The following is an 18,640-nucleotide window of genomic DNA, read 5'->3' as shown; positions in this document are numbered from 1 at the left end:
CACAGCTCTTCTGGACAAAGTGGTCTAACGCTCTTTGTTTCATCAGCTCTCCTCCTCTTACTGACAGCCTTCTACCTCTTAAATAACGCCACCATGTTGCATCTCTTTCCATCTTCTGTCGATATTTTCATGCTGACTGCTCTTCTGAACTTGCTAGCTGCATGCCTCCCCCCCCTTCCGCGGCCCTGCTGCAAACGACTTTCTACTCATGCTCATCCCTATACTGTCCAAACCCCTTATGCAAGAGTTAACCAGCATCTCCATTCTTTCATCCCCTTCACTGGTAAACTCTGGAACAGTCTTCCTTCGTCTGTATTTCCTCCTGCCTATGACTTGACCTCTTTCAAGAAGAGTGCTTCAAGACACCTCTCTATCCATAATTGACCTCTCCTTTGGCCACTCTTTACTTATCACTATATGAGAGCAACAGTTAGTTTTTTTTTGTTTTTTTTTTTTTTTGCCCTTGAGTTCTCTGCTGTAAAAAAAAAAAAAAAAAAAAAAGTTAAAACTCCATTGAACGATTCTGGGCATATTCCTCCTACTCATCCCCCCCTCTGACTCCTTTATGCCTGTTATTAAGATTTTTAAGAATAATGTTTTCTATACCCTCTCTGGCCTCGATCCTCAGAAGGCTTATGGGCCTGATGCAGTGCCTCTTATTGTCCTTAAATACTGTGCTTCCGTGCTGACACCCTGCCTGGTCAAACTCTTTCGCCTCTGCCTGTCAACACCTACCTTTCCTTCCTGCTGGAAGTATGCCTTCATACAGCCTGTGCCTAAGAAGGATGACTGTTCCAATCTCTCAAACTACCATCCTGTAGCTCTATTTTCCTGCCTATCTAAAGCTTTTGAATCAATCCTTAACTGGAAGTTTCTTAAGCATCTATCCACTTCTGACCTTCTTACTGATCGCCAGTATGGGTTCCACAAGGGGTGTTCTACTGGTGATCTTCTTGCTTTCCTAACTGACTCTTAGCCGTTTCGGTGAAACTTTTCCTATTGCGCTAGACATATCAAAAACCGTTGATAAGGTCTGGCACAAATCTTTGCTTTCAAAACTACCCTCCTACTGTTTCTATCCTTCTCTCTTTACCTTTATTTCCAGTTTCCTCCTTGGCTGATCTATCACTGCTGTAGTAGACAGTCACTGTTCTTCCCCTAAACCTATCAACATAGGTGTCCTGCAAGGCTCTGTCCTATCTCCCACTCTCTTTCTATTGTTCATTGATGATCTTCTTTCCAAAACGAACTGTCCTATCCATTCTTACACCGATGACTCTTCTCTGCATTACTCAACTTCTTTTGATAGAAGGCCAACCCAACAGGAACTATACGATTCCAGGCTTGGGGCCACAGAATGCTTAACCTCAGACCTTACTATCATTTTCGATTGGGGCAAGAAGAACCTGGTGTCCTTCAACGCCTCAAAAACTCAATATCTTCACCTATTAACTTGACACAATCTTCCAAACACCTATCCCCTTTTCTTCAACAACACTCAGCTGTCAGCTTCTACTCTAAACATCCTCGATCTATCCTTTACTCAAAATCTCAACAGGAAACTCCATATCTCCTCTCTCACTAAATCAGCTTCCTCGAGGTTGGCCGCTCTGTATCGTCTCCGCCAGTTCTTCTCCCTTGCACAGATGCTGTCCATATACAGGGGCCTTGTCCACCCTCGTATGGAGTATGCATCACATGTGTTGGGGGGCTCCACTAAAACAGCTCTCTTCGACAGAGTAGAGTCAAAGGCTGTTCGTCTCATCAACTCCCCTCCTCATAAGTGTTCTACCTCTTAAATTCTGCCGCCATGTTTCCAGCATCTTCACTCTTCCATCCCTTACATTGGTAAACTCTAAAACAGCCTTCCTTCATCTGTATTTCCTCCTGCCTATGACTTGACCTCTTTCAAGAAGAGCGCATCAAGATACCTCTCCACCCGAAATTGACCTCTCTTTTGGCCACTCTTTACTTTTGTCTTGTGTGAACAGCGACTAGCGGGCTTTTTTTTCTACTCTCTTTCTTGACCTTCAGCTGTCTCCTTTGTTGTTGTTGTTGTAAAAAAAAAAAAAAAAAAAAAAGTAATTTGTTCTTTCTCAGTAATAGTAAAATTCATGTTTGCAAATAGATGTTGCATTGCTTTTACTTTTCAAACAATATTTTGATGACAAGAAAAAAATAAATAAAAGGGACTGAAAAACACAGCCTGCCCTTTTTTGCCATGAACCATTAGCCTTTCAGCATGGGTCTTCTTTTGAAATAACATTTTTTTTTTCTGCTCTTACATTCAAAGATTATTTTCAACCTCTGTTTTTTCCATGAGCATTCACAATACTATTCATCTACAAGTCTACAAGTGATTTTTGTAGCATAGCTATTGTGAAAGGGAAATAAAAAAAATGTTAACCCTGCTATTCTTAAAATGCAACAAAATCATGTAAATTATCAATATTATAACAAAAAAATATTCATTGTACTCTCATATGAAATCATACCATTTTGAATGGAACCGTTTATATATTTACTGTCAAATGTATAGAAGTTAGTAAAGCTGCAAAATTTTAAGACTAAACCTCCATCTTGTTGACATTAATTTCCAGCCAAGGTACTGACAGTGTAGTTCAGTCATTTTCAGGCTTCAATATTTTGTATCTAACCATATATGTTTTATTACTTTGCAGTGTGAACTTCTAAATATTAAGTGTAAAGTTTACATAAAGAAAGTAACTTACTTTTTATCATCAGGTATTGTATTTGCAGAAATCTTGAAAAAATAACTACATAGGATTGTCCTTTATTTTATTTAGGTGCACCTTCTGCACAATAAACCACACAAGCTGCTAAGTTTTCTTGCTTATTATGTGTATATACAAAAACAAAATTTGCAGAAATTGGTTTAAAAAATGTACCTATGTTTGTGTAAGATTGACTGGCAGAGTGAGCAACTGAAGCTCAATGACTAACTAGGTCAAAACAAGTGTCCTGTGTGGCCTTATGGTCATTATTAGCCTCTGGTCTACCACCACCTTGCACCACTGTTACTTTCCATCATTTGAAATACAAAGGCAGAAAATGCAAAGTTCATGAAGTGGATGCAGATGTAGTAAGTAGGAAAGTGTTGGTATGGGACCAACTTGGTGGTGGAGCAATGTATTCAAGATGGGCAAGAAATTTATTGTACACTACTCTAATTCTCCTGGGAATAGAAGACAAGGCATTTGTTGAAATCCCTCATTTTATTGTAATAATATTATATAGGTTTGTGATTTTCTCAAGTTACAGTCTCAGTTGAGACAGCAGGAATTATTGCCGCCTCGAGTGAAGTGAACTATATTCCCTTCTTTCAGTGGTAATCCGTCATTATGTACCTCACTTGCTTACCTGCCTAAATTAATTGCAAATTGTCAAAGTTAAATGCTTTATTGTTGAAAAAAGCCCAAAGATAATGAGGGTACATTGAATAAACTTTTAACTTCTAGGAGCTACTTCATTAGGAATGCCATTATGATAAATTTGAACATGAATGCTTAGCTGGTAAATATATCTTAGTGCCACTGTAGCAATCCTTGAAACGATTCCATATGATTTCAGCAGTAATTTTACCAAAACATAAAAAGTGAAGTGAACAGTAGCTTACATAACAATACAAATTTTCTGATGTTTTTTTTTACACTGACTAAACTAAACACCAGCTAAATTAAATGGATTTAGGCTTGTTTCAACTTATTTGGGTTTGGGTACATGCTTCCATAAGTGAGGTTAGAAATGTTACTTCCACAATGTTGAGGTACTGTGACTAAGATTTTCATTTCTTTTTCTGCTGACTGCAACTTCAATAGAAAAAAATGTGAACAATCTTTTGTTGCAGTTGGAACATGTACTTTTCCCCTAATACTTCTTAACCTAAGCATATACTTGATGCATGAAAGCAGTTGGCATATTACACAAGTATGTATATTGAAATTTTAATAACCATATCTTCATTAACAGGTCAAATCCAAGGGCATTTTTGTTGTTTTTGCTATAGACCTGCTATGGCTTAGGACAAACTTTGATCTTGCTCCAGTTGTGAGACTGCAGTGTGATAGCAAACTAGTCCTTACTAAGTCAATACAAATATCACATTTATTTACTCTAAGGTCATGAACATATTGAAGTCTTGCCATCAGGGTACTGAATAATGTAATATAATAATGTTGTAAGATAATGTTCGTGTACATTGTCAATCTAGTGTAGCTTTGTTGGGATGGCCTTGTGATTGTTGTACATACTACATATACCTCTAAATAAATATAGCTAAGATATGTTGTTCATTCTCAAATCCTAAATCCATATTAGATAATAACATGATTCTGCTGATCACCATTAACTCTCTCAAACTTTAAACATTTATTTCTAAACAAGCTAGCATTTTTTTTAATCATCTCAGTCAAAATATAAAGACATTACCTGCATATCCCCAAATTCTATTTACAATACTGCATTCTTAGCACTCATTATCACATCATTAAGTCCTACTCCATCATAAGAACTTCCTGCTAAAGTGAGTGGAAGCTTCAAGTCTTTAATCAGCTTACGGGCATTGGAAACAACATCTGAGTGACCAACGACATACTGGGGTATACAGTCTCTTAAGATCCTTACATGATGGCGTGTCGGCTTTGCCTTGATCTTGAGGGATTGCTGTACCTCACTCACAGCTACATCAAGGAGAGACTCAAGTGAAGGAGCATCACCGAACAGATCCTTAAACCAATACCCACCCATCATCACCGTTAGAATAGTTCGATCACCTTGAGGGAAAGTGCAGGTGTCATATATTACACCTAGGATGCGATTGGGTTCTGAGGAGGGAACTAAGTAACCAAAGCCAGGCTCATCAATCAGGTGGCCAGGAAACTCCAGGTTCACAATGCCAACAGTGACATAAGGTATGGAAGACAAAAGGTTGCCAAGCTTAGGGCTAATGGGTTGTATCATGGCACTCATGACATTAGAAGGAAGACATGAAATGACTCTGTTAACCTCCAGCTCTTTTTGTTCAGTTTGGATAACAAGTTTATCTCCACTTCTAACTATGGCCTTCACAGGGGTGTTTTTCTTTATGTCGACATTATTTTCAGTAACATTTTTCTCTAAAGCTGTAACAAGGTTTTCTAGCCCACCAGTAACTGACCAAACACTCCACTTCTCTTTCTTTGCCTTTTTCACTAATTCATAATTTTGTAAATCTGGGTCTAGCTTTGCTGCATATTTTCTATCCTTCAGCAGCCCAACTAAGACTGTCCCATGTTTTTGTTCCACATCATGTAACCTTCTGGCAATACAATTAACACTCAGTTCTTTGGCATTCCCTGCAAAAATTCCTCTAGACATAGGGTCAATAGCATACTTTGCAACCTCAGAACCAAAACGACGATTAACAAAGCTGTATAGACTTTCATCATTATTGATAACCTTTGGTGCTCTCATGTCTCTCAAGGCACTGAGAGCTAATGGTTTTGAGAATGGAGGGCTTTTGGTAAATAAAGTCTTCAAGCTGTTTGGAAGCTTGTGGAGTTTCCCATCAACCTGTAATATTGAAACCTTTTATTAAAATTTTATATAATGTGCATATCCAGAGCCTCAAAGAGCCTCTGTGTGGCATGCAAACTGATGACAAATAATGTAGAGGCTAAATTGCTACTTTTTTAGTGTCCACCACTATATGTATGCAGATGATCTGGTGATAAATGAAGAGAAAGGAAGATGCAATTGACAGGTTTAGAAGATGGAAGGCTGGGATGGAGAAGAGCGAATTGAAGATTAACATGGGAAAAACTAGGGTGAGGATAACACGAAGGGGCCCTAGAGTGAAGCTGGAGACGGGAAGGTATCCAGGTTATCATTGTGGAAGAGGAGTGGGTACTAACTATGTACTGTGCACAGTATGTAGAAAGTGGTGCCAGTACAGATGCTCAGGGCTGAGGAACGTAAATAAAGCATGAGTGAATTACTGGTGCACAGCATATGAGAGAGGGTACAGGGAACAGAGTTGGGAAGACAAGATAATGGAGATAAATGGAAACAGTTTACATTTTGTTTGTTTGTTTGTTTAAAAAAAAAAAAAATGAAGACAAAAAAGCCTGCTAATCACTGCTCCAATAAAAAGAAATAAAGAGGAGTTGCCAAAAGAGAGATCAATTTTGGGAGGAGAGGTGTCTTGATGCTCTTCTCTTGAAAGAGGTCAAGTTGTAGAAAAGAGGAAATACAGACGAAGGAAGGCTGTTCTAGAGTTTACCAGTAAAATGGTGAAAGAATCCTAGTTAACTCTTGCATAAGGGATTTGGACAGTATAGGGATGAGCTAGAGTAGAAAGTTGTATGCAGTGGGGCCATGGGATGAGGGGAGGCATGCAGTTAGCAAGTTCAGAAGAGCAGTCAGTATAAAAATGTCAGTAGAAAATAGAAAGAGATGCAACACTGCAGTGAAATGTAAGAGGTAGGAGACTGTCAGTAAGAGGAGGGGAGCTGATGAGACGAAGAGCCTTAGACTCCACTCTGTCCAAGACGGCTGTGTGTGTGGAGCCCCCCCACACATGAGATACATATTCCTTACAAGGGCAGACAATGGATAGCAACTGGGAGGGGGAAAACAACTGGTGGGGATGATTCAGAATGCACAACCTTGAAGAAGCTGATTTAGTAAGAGAGGATATATGAAGTTTCCAGTTGAAATTTTGAGCTAAGGATAGTCTGATAATATTTAGTGTAGAAGAAGTTGACAGCTAAGTGTTGTTGAAGAATAGGAGACAGGAGTTTGGAAGATTGAGTCGAGTTGACAGGTAGAGAAATTGAGTTTTTGAGGCATTGAAGGAAAACAAGTTTCTCCTGCCTCAATCAGAAATGATAGCAGGGTCTGAGATTAAGCATTTGCAGCCTCCAGTCTGGAGTCTTGTAATTCCTGTTGGGAGGGTCTTATGTTGAAAGAAGTTGAATAATGCAGAGTATGTGGAAAATTTGTACTATCTGGGAGAGATGTTGCCATGGGAAGCTGGAGCAGAGACAGCAATGAGAACAAGAATAGGAGCTGATGTGGGAAATGGGGAGAAGCCCAACACAATACGCATTTTTCATGCCTGTAAACACCACAAACTCAGGTAGCGACGAATAGCTGATCCTAGTGCCGGGACGGTCGCGCCATACGTCTGTCTTCCGCTGTGTTTGGTCTGGTGTGTGTGTGTGTGTGTGTGTGTGTGTGTACACTAAAACTGTAACATTATACCTAATACACTACTGTACCAATATACCACTGTATAATCTACAGTCGTCCCTCAAATAGTACGGTTTCGGTTTTATACGGATTGTCATGGAAGATTTTTTTTAGGATTTTTAAATTTCCCGCTTGTCGCACCAAGTAGCCCTGGCGTGAGTGGCAACACTGTTCTTCCAAAACACCTGCTGAAAGCACCTCAAAGTGTTTGAGATTGGTGTTCACCTTGCAGAAGAATTCAGATTTAGGAGAAGTTACGTTTTGGGATGAGTTACGTTGCCGTAGGGAGAGCATACTACGTGAATGAGAGCAGTGTTCGCTGTATCTATGACTTTTATCTTCATCTTGATGTCACAGGTGGCCTGGGATTTCTCCCTTGGTCTTGGTCTTGGTTCGGGAGGTAGTCGTCCCTTTCGGTCCCAACTACAGCCTTTGAAACGGCTTACTCCCTCAGGGCTGCAGTAACTGCTAGTGCTCCAAGAGTGCTGCAAAGTGTAGATAAAGGCCGTCCTTTTACTAAGCCTCGTCGTTGCTATGGTACCGGCGTCTCACTCGCAGCAAAATGGCGTACGCTGATCTTCCTGGCGACGTTTAACATGCATTATTAACTGTCCTGGCTGACGAACTCCTTACAACAGAAGATGAAAAGGAAGCTGCAGTGGTTATGGTGGCACAGAGAGATGAAATACAATGGAAACACTTATATGTGTTTGTTTGGGCCTCCATATTTGCTGATGATATCATCACAGCACGAAGGCGCTCCACCTCTCAAAGTCGGGAGCCAGCAGACATGCCGAGTTGGCAACTCGTGCTGCCGCGTCACGCGTTTGAGAGCACTCGGGATGTTCTGAGGGTCCCGATTCCCTCTTTCAAACACAGCCCAGAAGTATTTCTAATGGGGGCACTAATTTTATACGGATTTTCGAATAGTACGGGGATCCTGGGTCCCTAGCCCCTGTACTATTTGAGGGACGACTGTATTTTAAGGTGAAAGTAATCAATAACTAATCGATTATTGACCACAAAAGTTATTGAAATAATCAGTTAATGAAAAAATTGAGTATTGCCCATCACTACACAGCATGCCAGTACATTTTACTCACCAACAACATCCTGTTCTTGGCTGATGGGTGACTGTAGGAGATGCTCACCACTTTGTCTGTCAGACCCAAGTCCTCTGCCAGGGCAAGTGTGTTCATTCCAGCATTACCCATCACCCTACAATATTATTAATAATAAGTCATATAAGAATGTAAAATCCAATTACAACTGGTATTAGAAGCAGATTTGTGAGAAGCTAGTTGGTTCAAGATAAATGTGAGGTAAAAATGATGAGTCTTTGACAAATATCACATCATTTGTGAATCACCAGAACTCAAAATATGACATAACAATTTTTGGCACTATAACATTGAACAATGGCAGTATCACAACCAATATGGTTAAAATTTATTTGAGGGCTCCTACTGTGTAAAGGTACAGTGCTGGTGGTGGCAGATGGCACCAATGCTGGAAGACCACACTGTACTTGGGAAATAGGGTTAAATATGGTACTTAAGTGGCTATTCACCAAAATTAATAACTTCTTGAATATTGTTTTGGAGGCATGAAATGGAAGATATGCCCCAGTCATGTAGCCAACATTTGATTACCACCCAGATGTTTTTGATTGGATAAAGATCAGTTGAGTTTCCTGGCCATGGTGGTAGCAGCTTAACATCACAAAACTCAAACCAGTTCTTTACTAACTTTGAAGTGTGACATGGTGCCCCATCTTGCATGGAAACTTCAGCCTCACACAGTCATCAAGTTTGTCCAGGTTAACCTCTTCGTTACCAGATTTTCGAAATGTTGTACATGCACACAACATAACTAAAGTTTGGCTGAGGAACCGATGTTGTACATGTGTACAACATCATATGTTCAGGGTGTATGGAGCCTTACCAAAACTCGGTTCGGCATGTATAAGCAAGCCCTCATATTGTGGCCTATGGCATCCATGCAATGACGTCATGCCATCCCGTATGGCACTCTAAAGAGGCACCAATAAGTGCCAACTACATCATTTTGTTTATTTTGGATATTTTAACTTTTTTTGTTGCTATATACATACCTTCATCTGTATTATATAGAATATACTTGTTGAAAAAAAAACTGCTGTTGGCACCTAAGCCATGCGGCCTTGAGCAGCGGACTTGCCAGCCCCTCTCGCTCTCAGTACTCGTGTAGCCCCCATGCGTCACACTTGCGATACTGCCCGACGCTATCTCAATTATGGCGTCTCCTGCCTGTGATTGAAAACTATCCTGATGTGAGCAGCAGTGAGGAGAGTAGGGTTGATGAGTCAGACATGGCTGCATGTAATCTTGAATGACAAACACCCCTATTTTTAAGTTGCGCGGATAAAAAAATCCGGTTTGGCGGGTGGGGGTTAGCGCGAGAGCAGGGGCGAGTCCCAGTAATGAAGGGGTTAGGTTCAAAGCAGTTGTACTGGTTCACAGTAGTGTTCTTGGGTGAAAACACTAGTTTCCCAACACCATGGTTAGAAAAACAAGATCAAACCAGGGTTGTTGATTTTTTTTATTAAAATCAGATTTTTTTTATATAAATCAATTTGTTTTTTAGATTTATGAATACAATTAAATGAATGTGTCATGCCCCGAGAGCATGTTTTTCTATTTCCCAACACATCCTCTGCGTGTATCAAAACACACGAGAAATTAATCAAGATCAGGTATTTGCCGGCTGCCTGGGATTGAACCCGCGACCAGCGTGACGGGAGAGCCACTCCTTACTGAGTCGGCCAAAGAGGTACCCCACTCGCCAAGTAGGTTATGGGAGGCTCCCTTATCAGGCCTAGTCGTGGCACTACACGGCTTTCCCCCCTATGTAGATTAATTTCTGTGTGTTGAGACCTTAGACAGCGACCACTATCGGTTCACTATTCCACAACGTCCCCGTAGAGACATACCTCCTACTTTCCCATTTTCTATTACCCTCAGAGAGCATGGGCCATCCCACCTGTTACCCCTTTGGGGAAACTCAACAGAACTGCAGGATAGGATGCCCACTGCTATGCCACCAGTCATGCCCCAAGAGCTTATTTTACTCTTTTTCCTCTTTTCCTACACGACCTCTGCATGTATCGAAACAACACACGAGAAATTAATCAAGACCAGGAGAGGGTATTCGCTAGCTGCCTGGGCTGAGACTGAACCCGTGACCAACGTGACGGGAGAGCCACTCCTTACCGAGTCGGCCAAAGAGGTACCCCACTCGCCAAGTGGGTTATGGGAGGCTCCCTTATCAGGCCTAGTCGCGGTACTACAAATGTAAACCTCTATATTTGCTAAATCAGTTTAAAACACATGTTGGAGTATTCTTGCATCATATCCTATCATCATAACTACCCTGGTTGCATGTCTGAGCCAGTCCTAAGACTGACCAGCTGCAGCCAGCCAACCACTGGCCAGCAGTACACCACACCTCTGTCTAGTCTTACTAACATGATCATGTCATCTTTTGGACATGTCCTGACTGAAATTGCAAAAAGAAAAATGACAGCAGCTTCAAATGGAAGCATCAGAAAAGGATATGAATGATCCATGCATGTATGTATGTATGGTAATTCTCTGAAAAACAAAGGCATATATTATAAATATTTCCTTCTGCCACTCCCAATATTTTGTGTTTTTGTTCCTTTCCATAGCTTTTATTAAGTTCATTTGAGTGTAGGAAGGCCTCATTTGTTGTACAAATGAATGATAACCACAACATGGGGAGGCGGTGGCTGAGTGGTTAGCGCGACAGTGCCACGTCTAGGAGGATGCAGGTTTGAGTCCTGCCAGCCGCCACAGCTGGGATTTTTCAGTCATCACTGAGTGGCCAAAGACTACCCACATGCTGTCCTGAAGACTACCCATCAATCCAGACTTTAGATTCTTTCTCTAAAGAGAGGCTCAAACATGAGCTCTGGGGGGCAGCATGAGCCAAAGATGGAGCCACTATAAACACTTGTCTGTGCCATAATGGGCTGAGGCTGACCATCAGGTCCTACCAAGAATGCCTACCAAGGCCATAGGCCATTGCAATTGAATAAAGATTGATATTATTAATGCACCGATATCTTGTTGCCTACCTCACCATCTGCTCCTCTGTTGTCGTGTATGTCATCTAACATACAACCCTCCTGGAAAACCAAGGGAAAGATTGTAGAGATCAAAACAAGTGTGAAAATAGCCATGAAATGCATGTGCTAACCCGCTCGGCCGAGGGCAGTGGAGTAGCCCACAGTGAAGCAGCAGTCAAAACCCATGGCACACCACTACTAAGATCCAATAGGAGTGTTCACACTCTTAACAACAAGGGGCTTTGCCCCCCTCAGCCCCCTTAGGGTCACTAGAAGACAGGTGATCATATATGTAACCTTCTAACAGCCCCTGACCCCTCTGTGTTTCCACATTTTATCACATTAGACATTGGTCATGTAATGGTTATTATTAATTTACACAAAAAATGAGGCCTCAAAACACTCATATGAACTATAAAAATATAATATGAAAAAAGAAAATAGAAAACAGTATCAAAAGAAATAAATCCCAAATTCAATCTGGGGAGGTGGTGGCTGAGTGGTCAGCATGTGGGCGTGGAGTTCAGGAGGAGCTGGGTTCAAGTCTTGCCTGCAGCTATTAGCTGACAATGTTCAGTCATTTCCAAGTGGCCCAAGACTACCATTGCACATGCTGTCCTGATGATTGCCTATCATTCTGGAGTCCAGAGAAACTCTCTAAAGAGGACCAAGTGAAGCTCGAGGGGGCAGCATGAGCCAACCAAGATGGTGCCACTATAAAACACTTGCCTGCACCACTAATTGACTGGAACCGACCACCAGCTCCATCAAAAAAGCTTACTGGCACCTTTTTTTTTTTTTTTTTTTTTTTAAAAAAAAGGAGGCAGCTCAAGGGCAAAAAAAAAAAAAAAAAAAAAAGCCAGCTAATCACTACTCCCATAAAAGAATTAGAAGAGGCGGCCAAAAGCAAGGTCAAACTCGGGAGGAAAGGTGTCCTGATACCCTTCTCTTGAAAGAGTTCAAGTCGTAGGCAGGAGGAAATACATATGAAGGAAGATTGTTCCAGAGTTTACCAGCGTGAGGGATGAAAGAGTGAAGATGCTGGTTAACTCTTGCATAAGGGGTTTGGACAGTATAGGGATGAGCATGAGTAGAAAGTCGTGTGCAGCGGGCCCGCGGGAGGGGGGGAGGCATGCAGTTAGCAAGTTCAGAAGAGCAGTCAGCATGGAAATGTCGATAGAAGATAGAGAGGCAACATCGTGGCGGAATTTAAGAGGCAGAAGACTATCAGTAGGAGAAGGAGAGCTCTTCTGTCCAGAAGAGCTGTGTGGGTGGAGCCCCCCCACACGTGAGATGCATACTCCATACGAGGGTGGACAAGGCCCCTGTATATGGACAGCAACTGCGCGGGGGAGAAGAACTGGCAGAGACGATACAGAACGTCCAACCTTGAGGAAGCTGATTTAGCGAGAGAGGAGATATGAAGTTTCCAGTTGAGATTTTGAGTTAAGGATAGACCGAGGATGTTTAGTGTTGAAGAAGGTGCCAGCTGAGTGTTGTCGAAGAATAGGGGATAGGTGTTTGGAAGATTGTGTCGAGTTGATAGGTGGAGAAATTGAGTTTTTGAGGCATTGAAGGACACAAGGTTCCTTCTGCCCCAATCGGAAATGATAGCAAGGTCTGAGGTTAAGCGTTCTGCAGCCTCCAGTCTGGAGTTGTGTACTTCTTGTTGAGAGGGTCTTCTATTGAAAGAAGTTGAATAATGCAGAGTGGAGTCGTCGGCGTATGAGCGGACAGGACAGTTTGTTATGGAAAGAAGATCATTGATGAACAACAGGAAGAGAGTGGGTGATAGGACAGAGTCCTGTGGAACGCCACTGTTGATAGGTTTAGGGGATGAGCAGTGACCGTCTACCACTGCAGAGATAGAACGGCCGGAAAGGAAACTGGAGATAAAGGAACAGAGAGAGGGATAGAATCCGAAAGAGGGCAGTTTAGAAAGCAGACTTGTGCCAGACTATATCGAAGGCTTTCGATATGTCTAGCGCAACAGAGAAAGTTTCACCGAAACGGCTAAGAGAGGATGACCAAGAGTCAGTTAAGAGAGCAAGAAGATCGCCAGTAGAACGCCCCTTGCGGAACCCATACTGGCGATCAGATAGAAGGTTAGAAGTGTAAAGGTGCTTTTGAACCTTCCGGTTAAGGATTGATTCAAAAGCTTTAGATAGACATGAAAGTAAAGCTATTGGGCGGTAGTTTGAGGGATTGGAGCGGTCACCCTTCTTAGGCACAGGCTGTACAAAGGCATACTTCCAGCAGGAAGGAAAGATAGATGTTGATAGGCAGAGACGAAAGAGTTTGACCAGGCAGGGTGTCAGCACAGAAGCACTGTTTTTAAGGACAATAGGAGGCACTCCATCAGGTCCATAAGCCTTCTGAGAGTTGAGGCCAGAGAGGGCATAGAAAACATCATTAGGAAGAATCTTCATAACAGGCATAAAGGAGTCAGAGGGGGGATGAGTAGGAGGAATATGCTCAGAATCGTCCAAGGTGGAGTTCTTACAGAAAGTTTGAGCGAAGAGTTCAGCCTTAGAGATAGATGAGACGGCAGTGCTGCCGTCAGGGTTAAGGAGAGGAGGGAAAGAGGAAGAAGTGAAATTGGAGGAGATATTCTTGGCTAGATGCCAGAAGTCGCGGGAAGAATTAGAAGAAGCAAGATGTTGACATTTTCTATTTATAAAAGAAGTTTTGGTAAGTCGGAGAATAGATTTGGCACAATTCCGGGCTGAAATGTATAGATCAAAGTTAGTGGGAGTTCGAAGGCTCTGGAACCTTTTGTGAGCTGCCTCTCGATCTTAAATAGCACGAGAACAAGCATGATTAAACCAAGTCTTTTTAGCATGAGGAGTAGAGAAAGTACGTGGAATGTATGCCTCCATTCCAGAGACAATCACCTCTGTGATGCGCTGAGCACACACAGAGGGGTCTCTCTCCTGGAAGCAGTAATCATTCCACGGGAAATCGGAAAAGTACATCCTCAGGTCGTCCCACCGAACTGAAGCAAAATGCCAGAAGCATCGCCTCCTCGGCGGGTGCAAAGGATGTACAGGAGCGATAGGACAGGATACAGAAATAAGGTTATGATCGGAGGAGCCCAACGGAGAGAACAATTTGACAGAGTAAGCAGAAGGATTAGAGGTAAGGAAGAGGTCTAGAATGTTGGGCCTGTCTCCAAGACGGTCAGGAATACGAGTAGGGTGCTGAACCAACTGCTCTAGGTCGTTGAGGATAGCAAAGTTGTAGGTTTGTTCACCAGGCTGGTCAGTGAAAGAGGATGAAAGCCAAAGCTGGTGGTGAACATTGAAATCTCCCAAGATGGAGATTTCAACGAAGGGAGAATGGGTCAAGATGCGCTCCACTTTAGAGTTCAAATAGTCAAAGAGTTTTACATAGTTAGTAGAGTTGGGTGAGAGATAAACAGCACAGATGTATTTAGTAATAGAATGACAGTGAAGTCTTAGACATATGGTGGAAAATTCAGAAGAGTCAAGGTTGTGGGCACGAGAGCAAGTGATGTCGTTGCGCACATAGGCCCAACATCCAGCTTTGGATTAAAATTTAGGAGAGAGATAGTAGGAGGGAACAGAGTAGAGGTTGCTGTCAGTAGCCCCAGAAACCTGTGTTTTGGTGAGGAAGAGAAGGTGAGGTTTAGAGGAGGAGAGATGGTGTTCCACAGAATGAAAATTAGAACGGAGACCGTGAATGTTGCAGAAATTGATAAGGAGGAGGTTCGAGGAGTTATCAGGACACCTCTCAAGTCGGCAGCCAGAAGGGGAGTCCTCCCTGGGGGAATTTATGGTCCCCCCCCAGTCGGGGACTCCGAGGCAGTTATTTTTTTCGCCATGTTGAATTTTTAATTTTGGGAAAAGGTGTGTGTGTTTTGTGAATGTAGTGTGGTGTAGAAAGAGAGAGGAACTGTCTTTAGAGAGCATGCTGAACTGCTCTCTGATGTTGAAGAGACAAAAGGGAAGCAGTTAGTGAGGACATGGGAAGGGTCTTTGAAGGGCTTCAGCACCCTCCTCGCTTCCCATGTATCCTAACCGGGAGTAGCTCACGCCCTTTTGGTAGGTGTCTTCCTACGTACTCCTACTATGGGCTGAATGCGAAAAAAATAAAAAAAATAAAAATAATAATAATAATTAAATAAAAGGTAAAGATGGGGCCATACACTATAGCTGAGTGTGGCTGCAGTGCTCATCTCTGTAGCACTGGCCCTTGAGTCTATGGTGGGAAGAGCCCATCACCCCGGGACAAAGTCAGTGTGACATCCAAGTTACCACAGTTTACCTTTCCCAGGTTTCCCCAGATACCCATTCATCGACCAGTTGGAAAGGGGAGATGAACAGTTGGGTGATCTGCATGCTGACTGCCTGGGCCGGGATTCAAACTCAGGCCCATGGATTCATAGCTAGGCTCACTAACCACTAGACCATGGAGGCATAAAAAAAAAAAAAATATTCAAGAGATGAGAAACTTGCCATATGAGGACAGACTTAAGTACACTCGGCCCTCGATTTAACAGATTTCGGATTCAACGGACCACAAAATCTCAACGAACAAATACCCAGCAACGCACAGAATGTCCGTTGCTGGGTAGATTTGTCCGGTGTGACACTGGCTTTAGAAACATAAAAAGCCTAAAATAATAACAATACGTATCACAGAAAGTGATATTTTTTTATCAAAACTGCTTGCATCGTCTCCCTCAAGGAGGTCGAGGAGGGTGAAGCCCCCCTCCCCCCTCCCGTTAGGTAGGTTAAGTTAAGTTAGGTTTGGTTAAATTTATTTGGCTCGCGGTTTGGGGCGGCGGAAATACGAAGTGTGGGATGGGACATGGCGGCGGCGTGTGTGGTCCAATTTGTGGGCCTGTGTTGCGAGAAATACCTCCTTGCAAAAACAAGTTGTGCTTCTGTCCACCACACATGTGTACGGAGGGAATACACAGCAGGAAAAAACATTAATTTACCTGGTTTTGTTCAATTAGTGTGTCCACTTCCGAGTGTAAGTGGTGAGTGAAATTAATAGACAGTATGCATGTTGAACCTCTCTCTGTGAGTTATTTTGCGGCTGCGGCGGCGGGTCCAACAGCCATTGAAAAGTCAGTCATTTAATGATTTGTGACAGAAACAATTATCACATTATTTCATAACACACTGAAAACTGAAAAAAAATGTATCGTCTGCATATGCGAGACTAGCACACTTGTAGAATTTTACCCATACGCGTAAACAATAATTATGACTATGACACCGTATGTTGCTTTGTGCCCTCTGTGTTCAAAGTGTTGCACTGTTGGTTGAAGAATTACACTGTTCTTACCCTGACCAGCTGTGGTTTTAAAATGGTAAACAAAAGGGTTGGTTGGTAGATTCACTCACTGCGTAGCGGTAACTTTCGCCGAGCTACTGAGGGAACCAATCACATGGGAATGCTACGTTCAATAGGCAATCTTGGTCTTGATCTTGACTTTCAGGGACCGTATACCTACTTTCAAGTAGAAATAGATGTTGATTAATTTCTTTCAATCATGTTATGTTGTAACATGGTTGTTTTTGTAATGAGAAACAAAAATGCGTTTACAGTTAACATTTTAGTCATCCATGGATATCTACTCTTTAGAACATATATCACAGAAAACGTCAGCTGACCAGGCCATTGCACAGCAGAAATACTAGCGCCAGACTAATCCGCCCAAGTCTGCCGAACAGTCATGTCAGGAAACACCCTGCTCCACCAATATTGTTCCCGAGTAATAGCCGCTTTAACCATCACTGCCAAGGTACCCGGCACACTGGTGATTGGTGCGCCGCGGCGGTGTTGTCTTATGTGTTGTGTTTCATGTTCACCCCGCGCCATGTGGGCGTCTTCTTCTTCTTGTGACCTGTATGGTTTTATCGCTGCACGTTTCCTCCTCCTCTCTTCTGCTTATTCACACTTTTCTATTGCATCACATTATTCATTATTTAAATCAATCAAAATTTGTACCTTAGGCATATACCGCGCTGGGGTAACTTTTTTGGCATTTTCTGAGTGAAAAATAGTGCGCGCTACACGCCGCAAAATACAGTATATTTCATTCCAGGGGACATCTGGGAACTCTTGTGTCAAATGGAGGTGTTTTTGGTGTTGGTTTCGTACCAGTAACAATAACCCCTCGGCCTACCAAAACCTAAACATCGGCATATAAGACGCAGAGTGATTTTTCAAATCTTATTTTTTGAAGAAAAAAAAGTGCATCTTATATGGCGGGAAATATGATACAAGAAATACGCAGCACTGTGATGATCATTTATTCACTGAATTTTACTCCCTTATTTCTGTACATACTGACGGGTAGATAGGCTTGTGGGGAGAAGTGCAGGAGAGGGAAGAAATTAGCATAGCTGGGCGTTATCGCGATAAGTTATCGCGATACTTTATCACTGATGACAAAATTGGGTTATCAGGCATCCGCTACTTATTTATAGAAATATTGGTATCTTCGTTACTTTTGTAACCAAACTAGCGATAATCGCTACTTTTCTCCGCCTCAGAAAAAAAGTGGTCTCCTCCTTACTGCGCATGCATGGCCTGGGCGCCCGGTGTTGTATGAAAAAAACTTCGGGTTATGAAATATGTTCGGTAAAGAGATTTCATACTTAGATCACAACATTCAAACACTAGGTAATTTTTTTTGGTTAGACTCAAAAAACATTATATCAGAGAGAAAAATTCATTTAACTTTGCCCCCAAAATGATTATTCACTGCCTGAAATTTGTGATCCCGTTGTAAAGAGCGCAAACCCAGCGGCTTGTGTTACCACGTGGTGGCGTGGCTCGTGGCCTCTCAGCTGGGTCTCAAGTGACGGAGTGAGTGCCAGTGTTACAGTTCCCAGCTTCAGTGCTTCTTTGCTAATGGTGATAAGTATGAATAACTGAATAAGTTGTGATGGGCCAGTTCACGAGAGACCAGTGTTTGTAAAAAAAAATCTAGCTTTTGATGGTGGGAACAGCAAACAACACAATACCAGTTCAGGCGTTTCTAGTATTACCATCTATATGTACGTTCAACGTGTGGTTTTCAGGTTTTGTAAGTTTTCAAAAATATAGATAATGAAAATTTGAATTTATCTATGTTTTTTTTATTTCAAATATCAATTAAGTATCGTTTTCGCCTATCGGACTTATCACTAGCTAGTATCGGAATTGTGGATTTATATCGGGTATCGGGTATCGGTTATCGCCTATATTTGTGTCTCCAGTTAACGAATATCGGTTATC

The 18,640-nt window shown here is 42.2% G+C and overlaps 1 protein-coding gene across 2 annotated transcripts in view; it reads right to left on the bottom strand.

Moving 5' to 3' along the window:
• Positions 1 to 2,061: 2,061 nt before the first annotated feature.
• LOC126980194 (protoporphyrinogen oxidase-like) overlaps positions 2,062 to 18,640 on the bottom strand; it is a 47,067-nt gene continuing 30,488 nt past the window's right edge. For both annotated transcript variants that reach the window (XM_050829825.1, XM_050829826.1), the window contains 2 exons: positions 8,355 to 8,469; positions 2,062 to 5,571 (listed from right to left, as the gene is read on the bottom strand). In XM_050829825.1, coding sequence (XP_050685782.1) covers positions 4,471 to 5,571; positions 8,355 to 8,469 — 1,216 coding nt within the window. In that variant the 3' untranslated portion in view covers positions 2,062 to 4,470. The remainder of the gene's footprint in view (positions 5,572 to 8,354; positions 8,470 to 18,640) is intronic.

Source organism: Eriocheir sinensis, chromosome 43 (genome assembly GCF_024679095.1).
Source record: "Eriocheir sinensis breed Jianghai 21 chromosome 43, ASM2467909v1, whole genome shotgun sequence".
Lineage (NCBI taxonomy): Eukaryota > Metazoa > Arthropoda > Malacostraca > Decapoda > Varunidae > Eriocheir > Eriocheir sinensis.
Note: the sequence above shows the minus strand (reverse complement) of the source record. Positions and strands in the feature narration are given on the sequence as shown.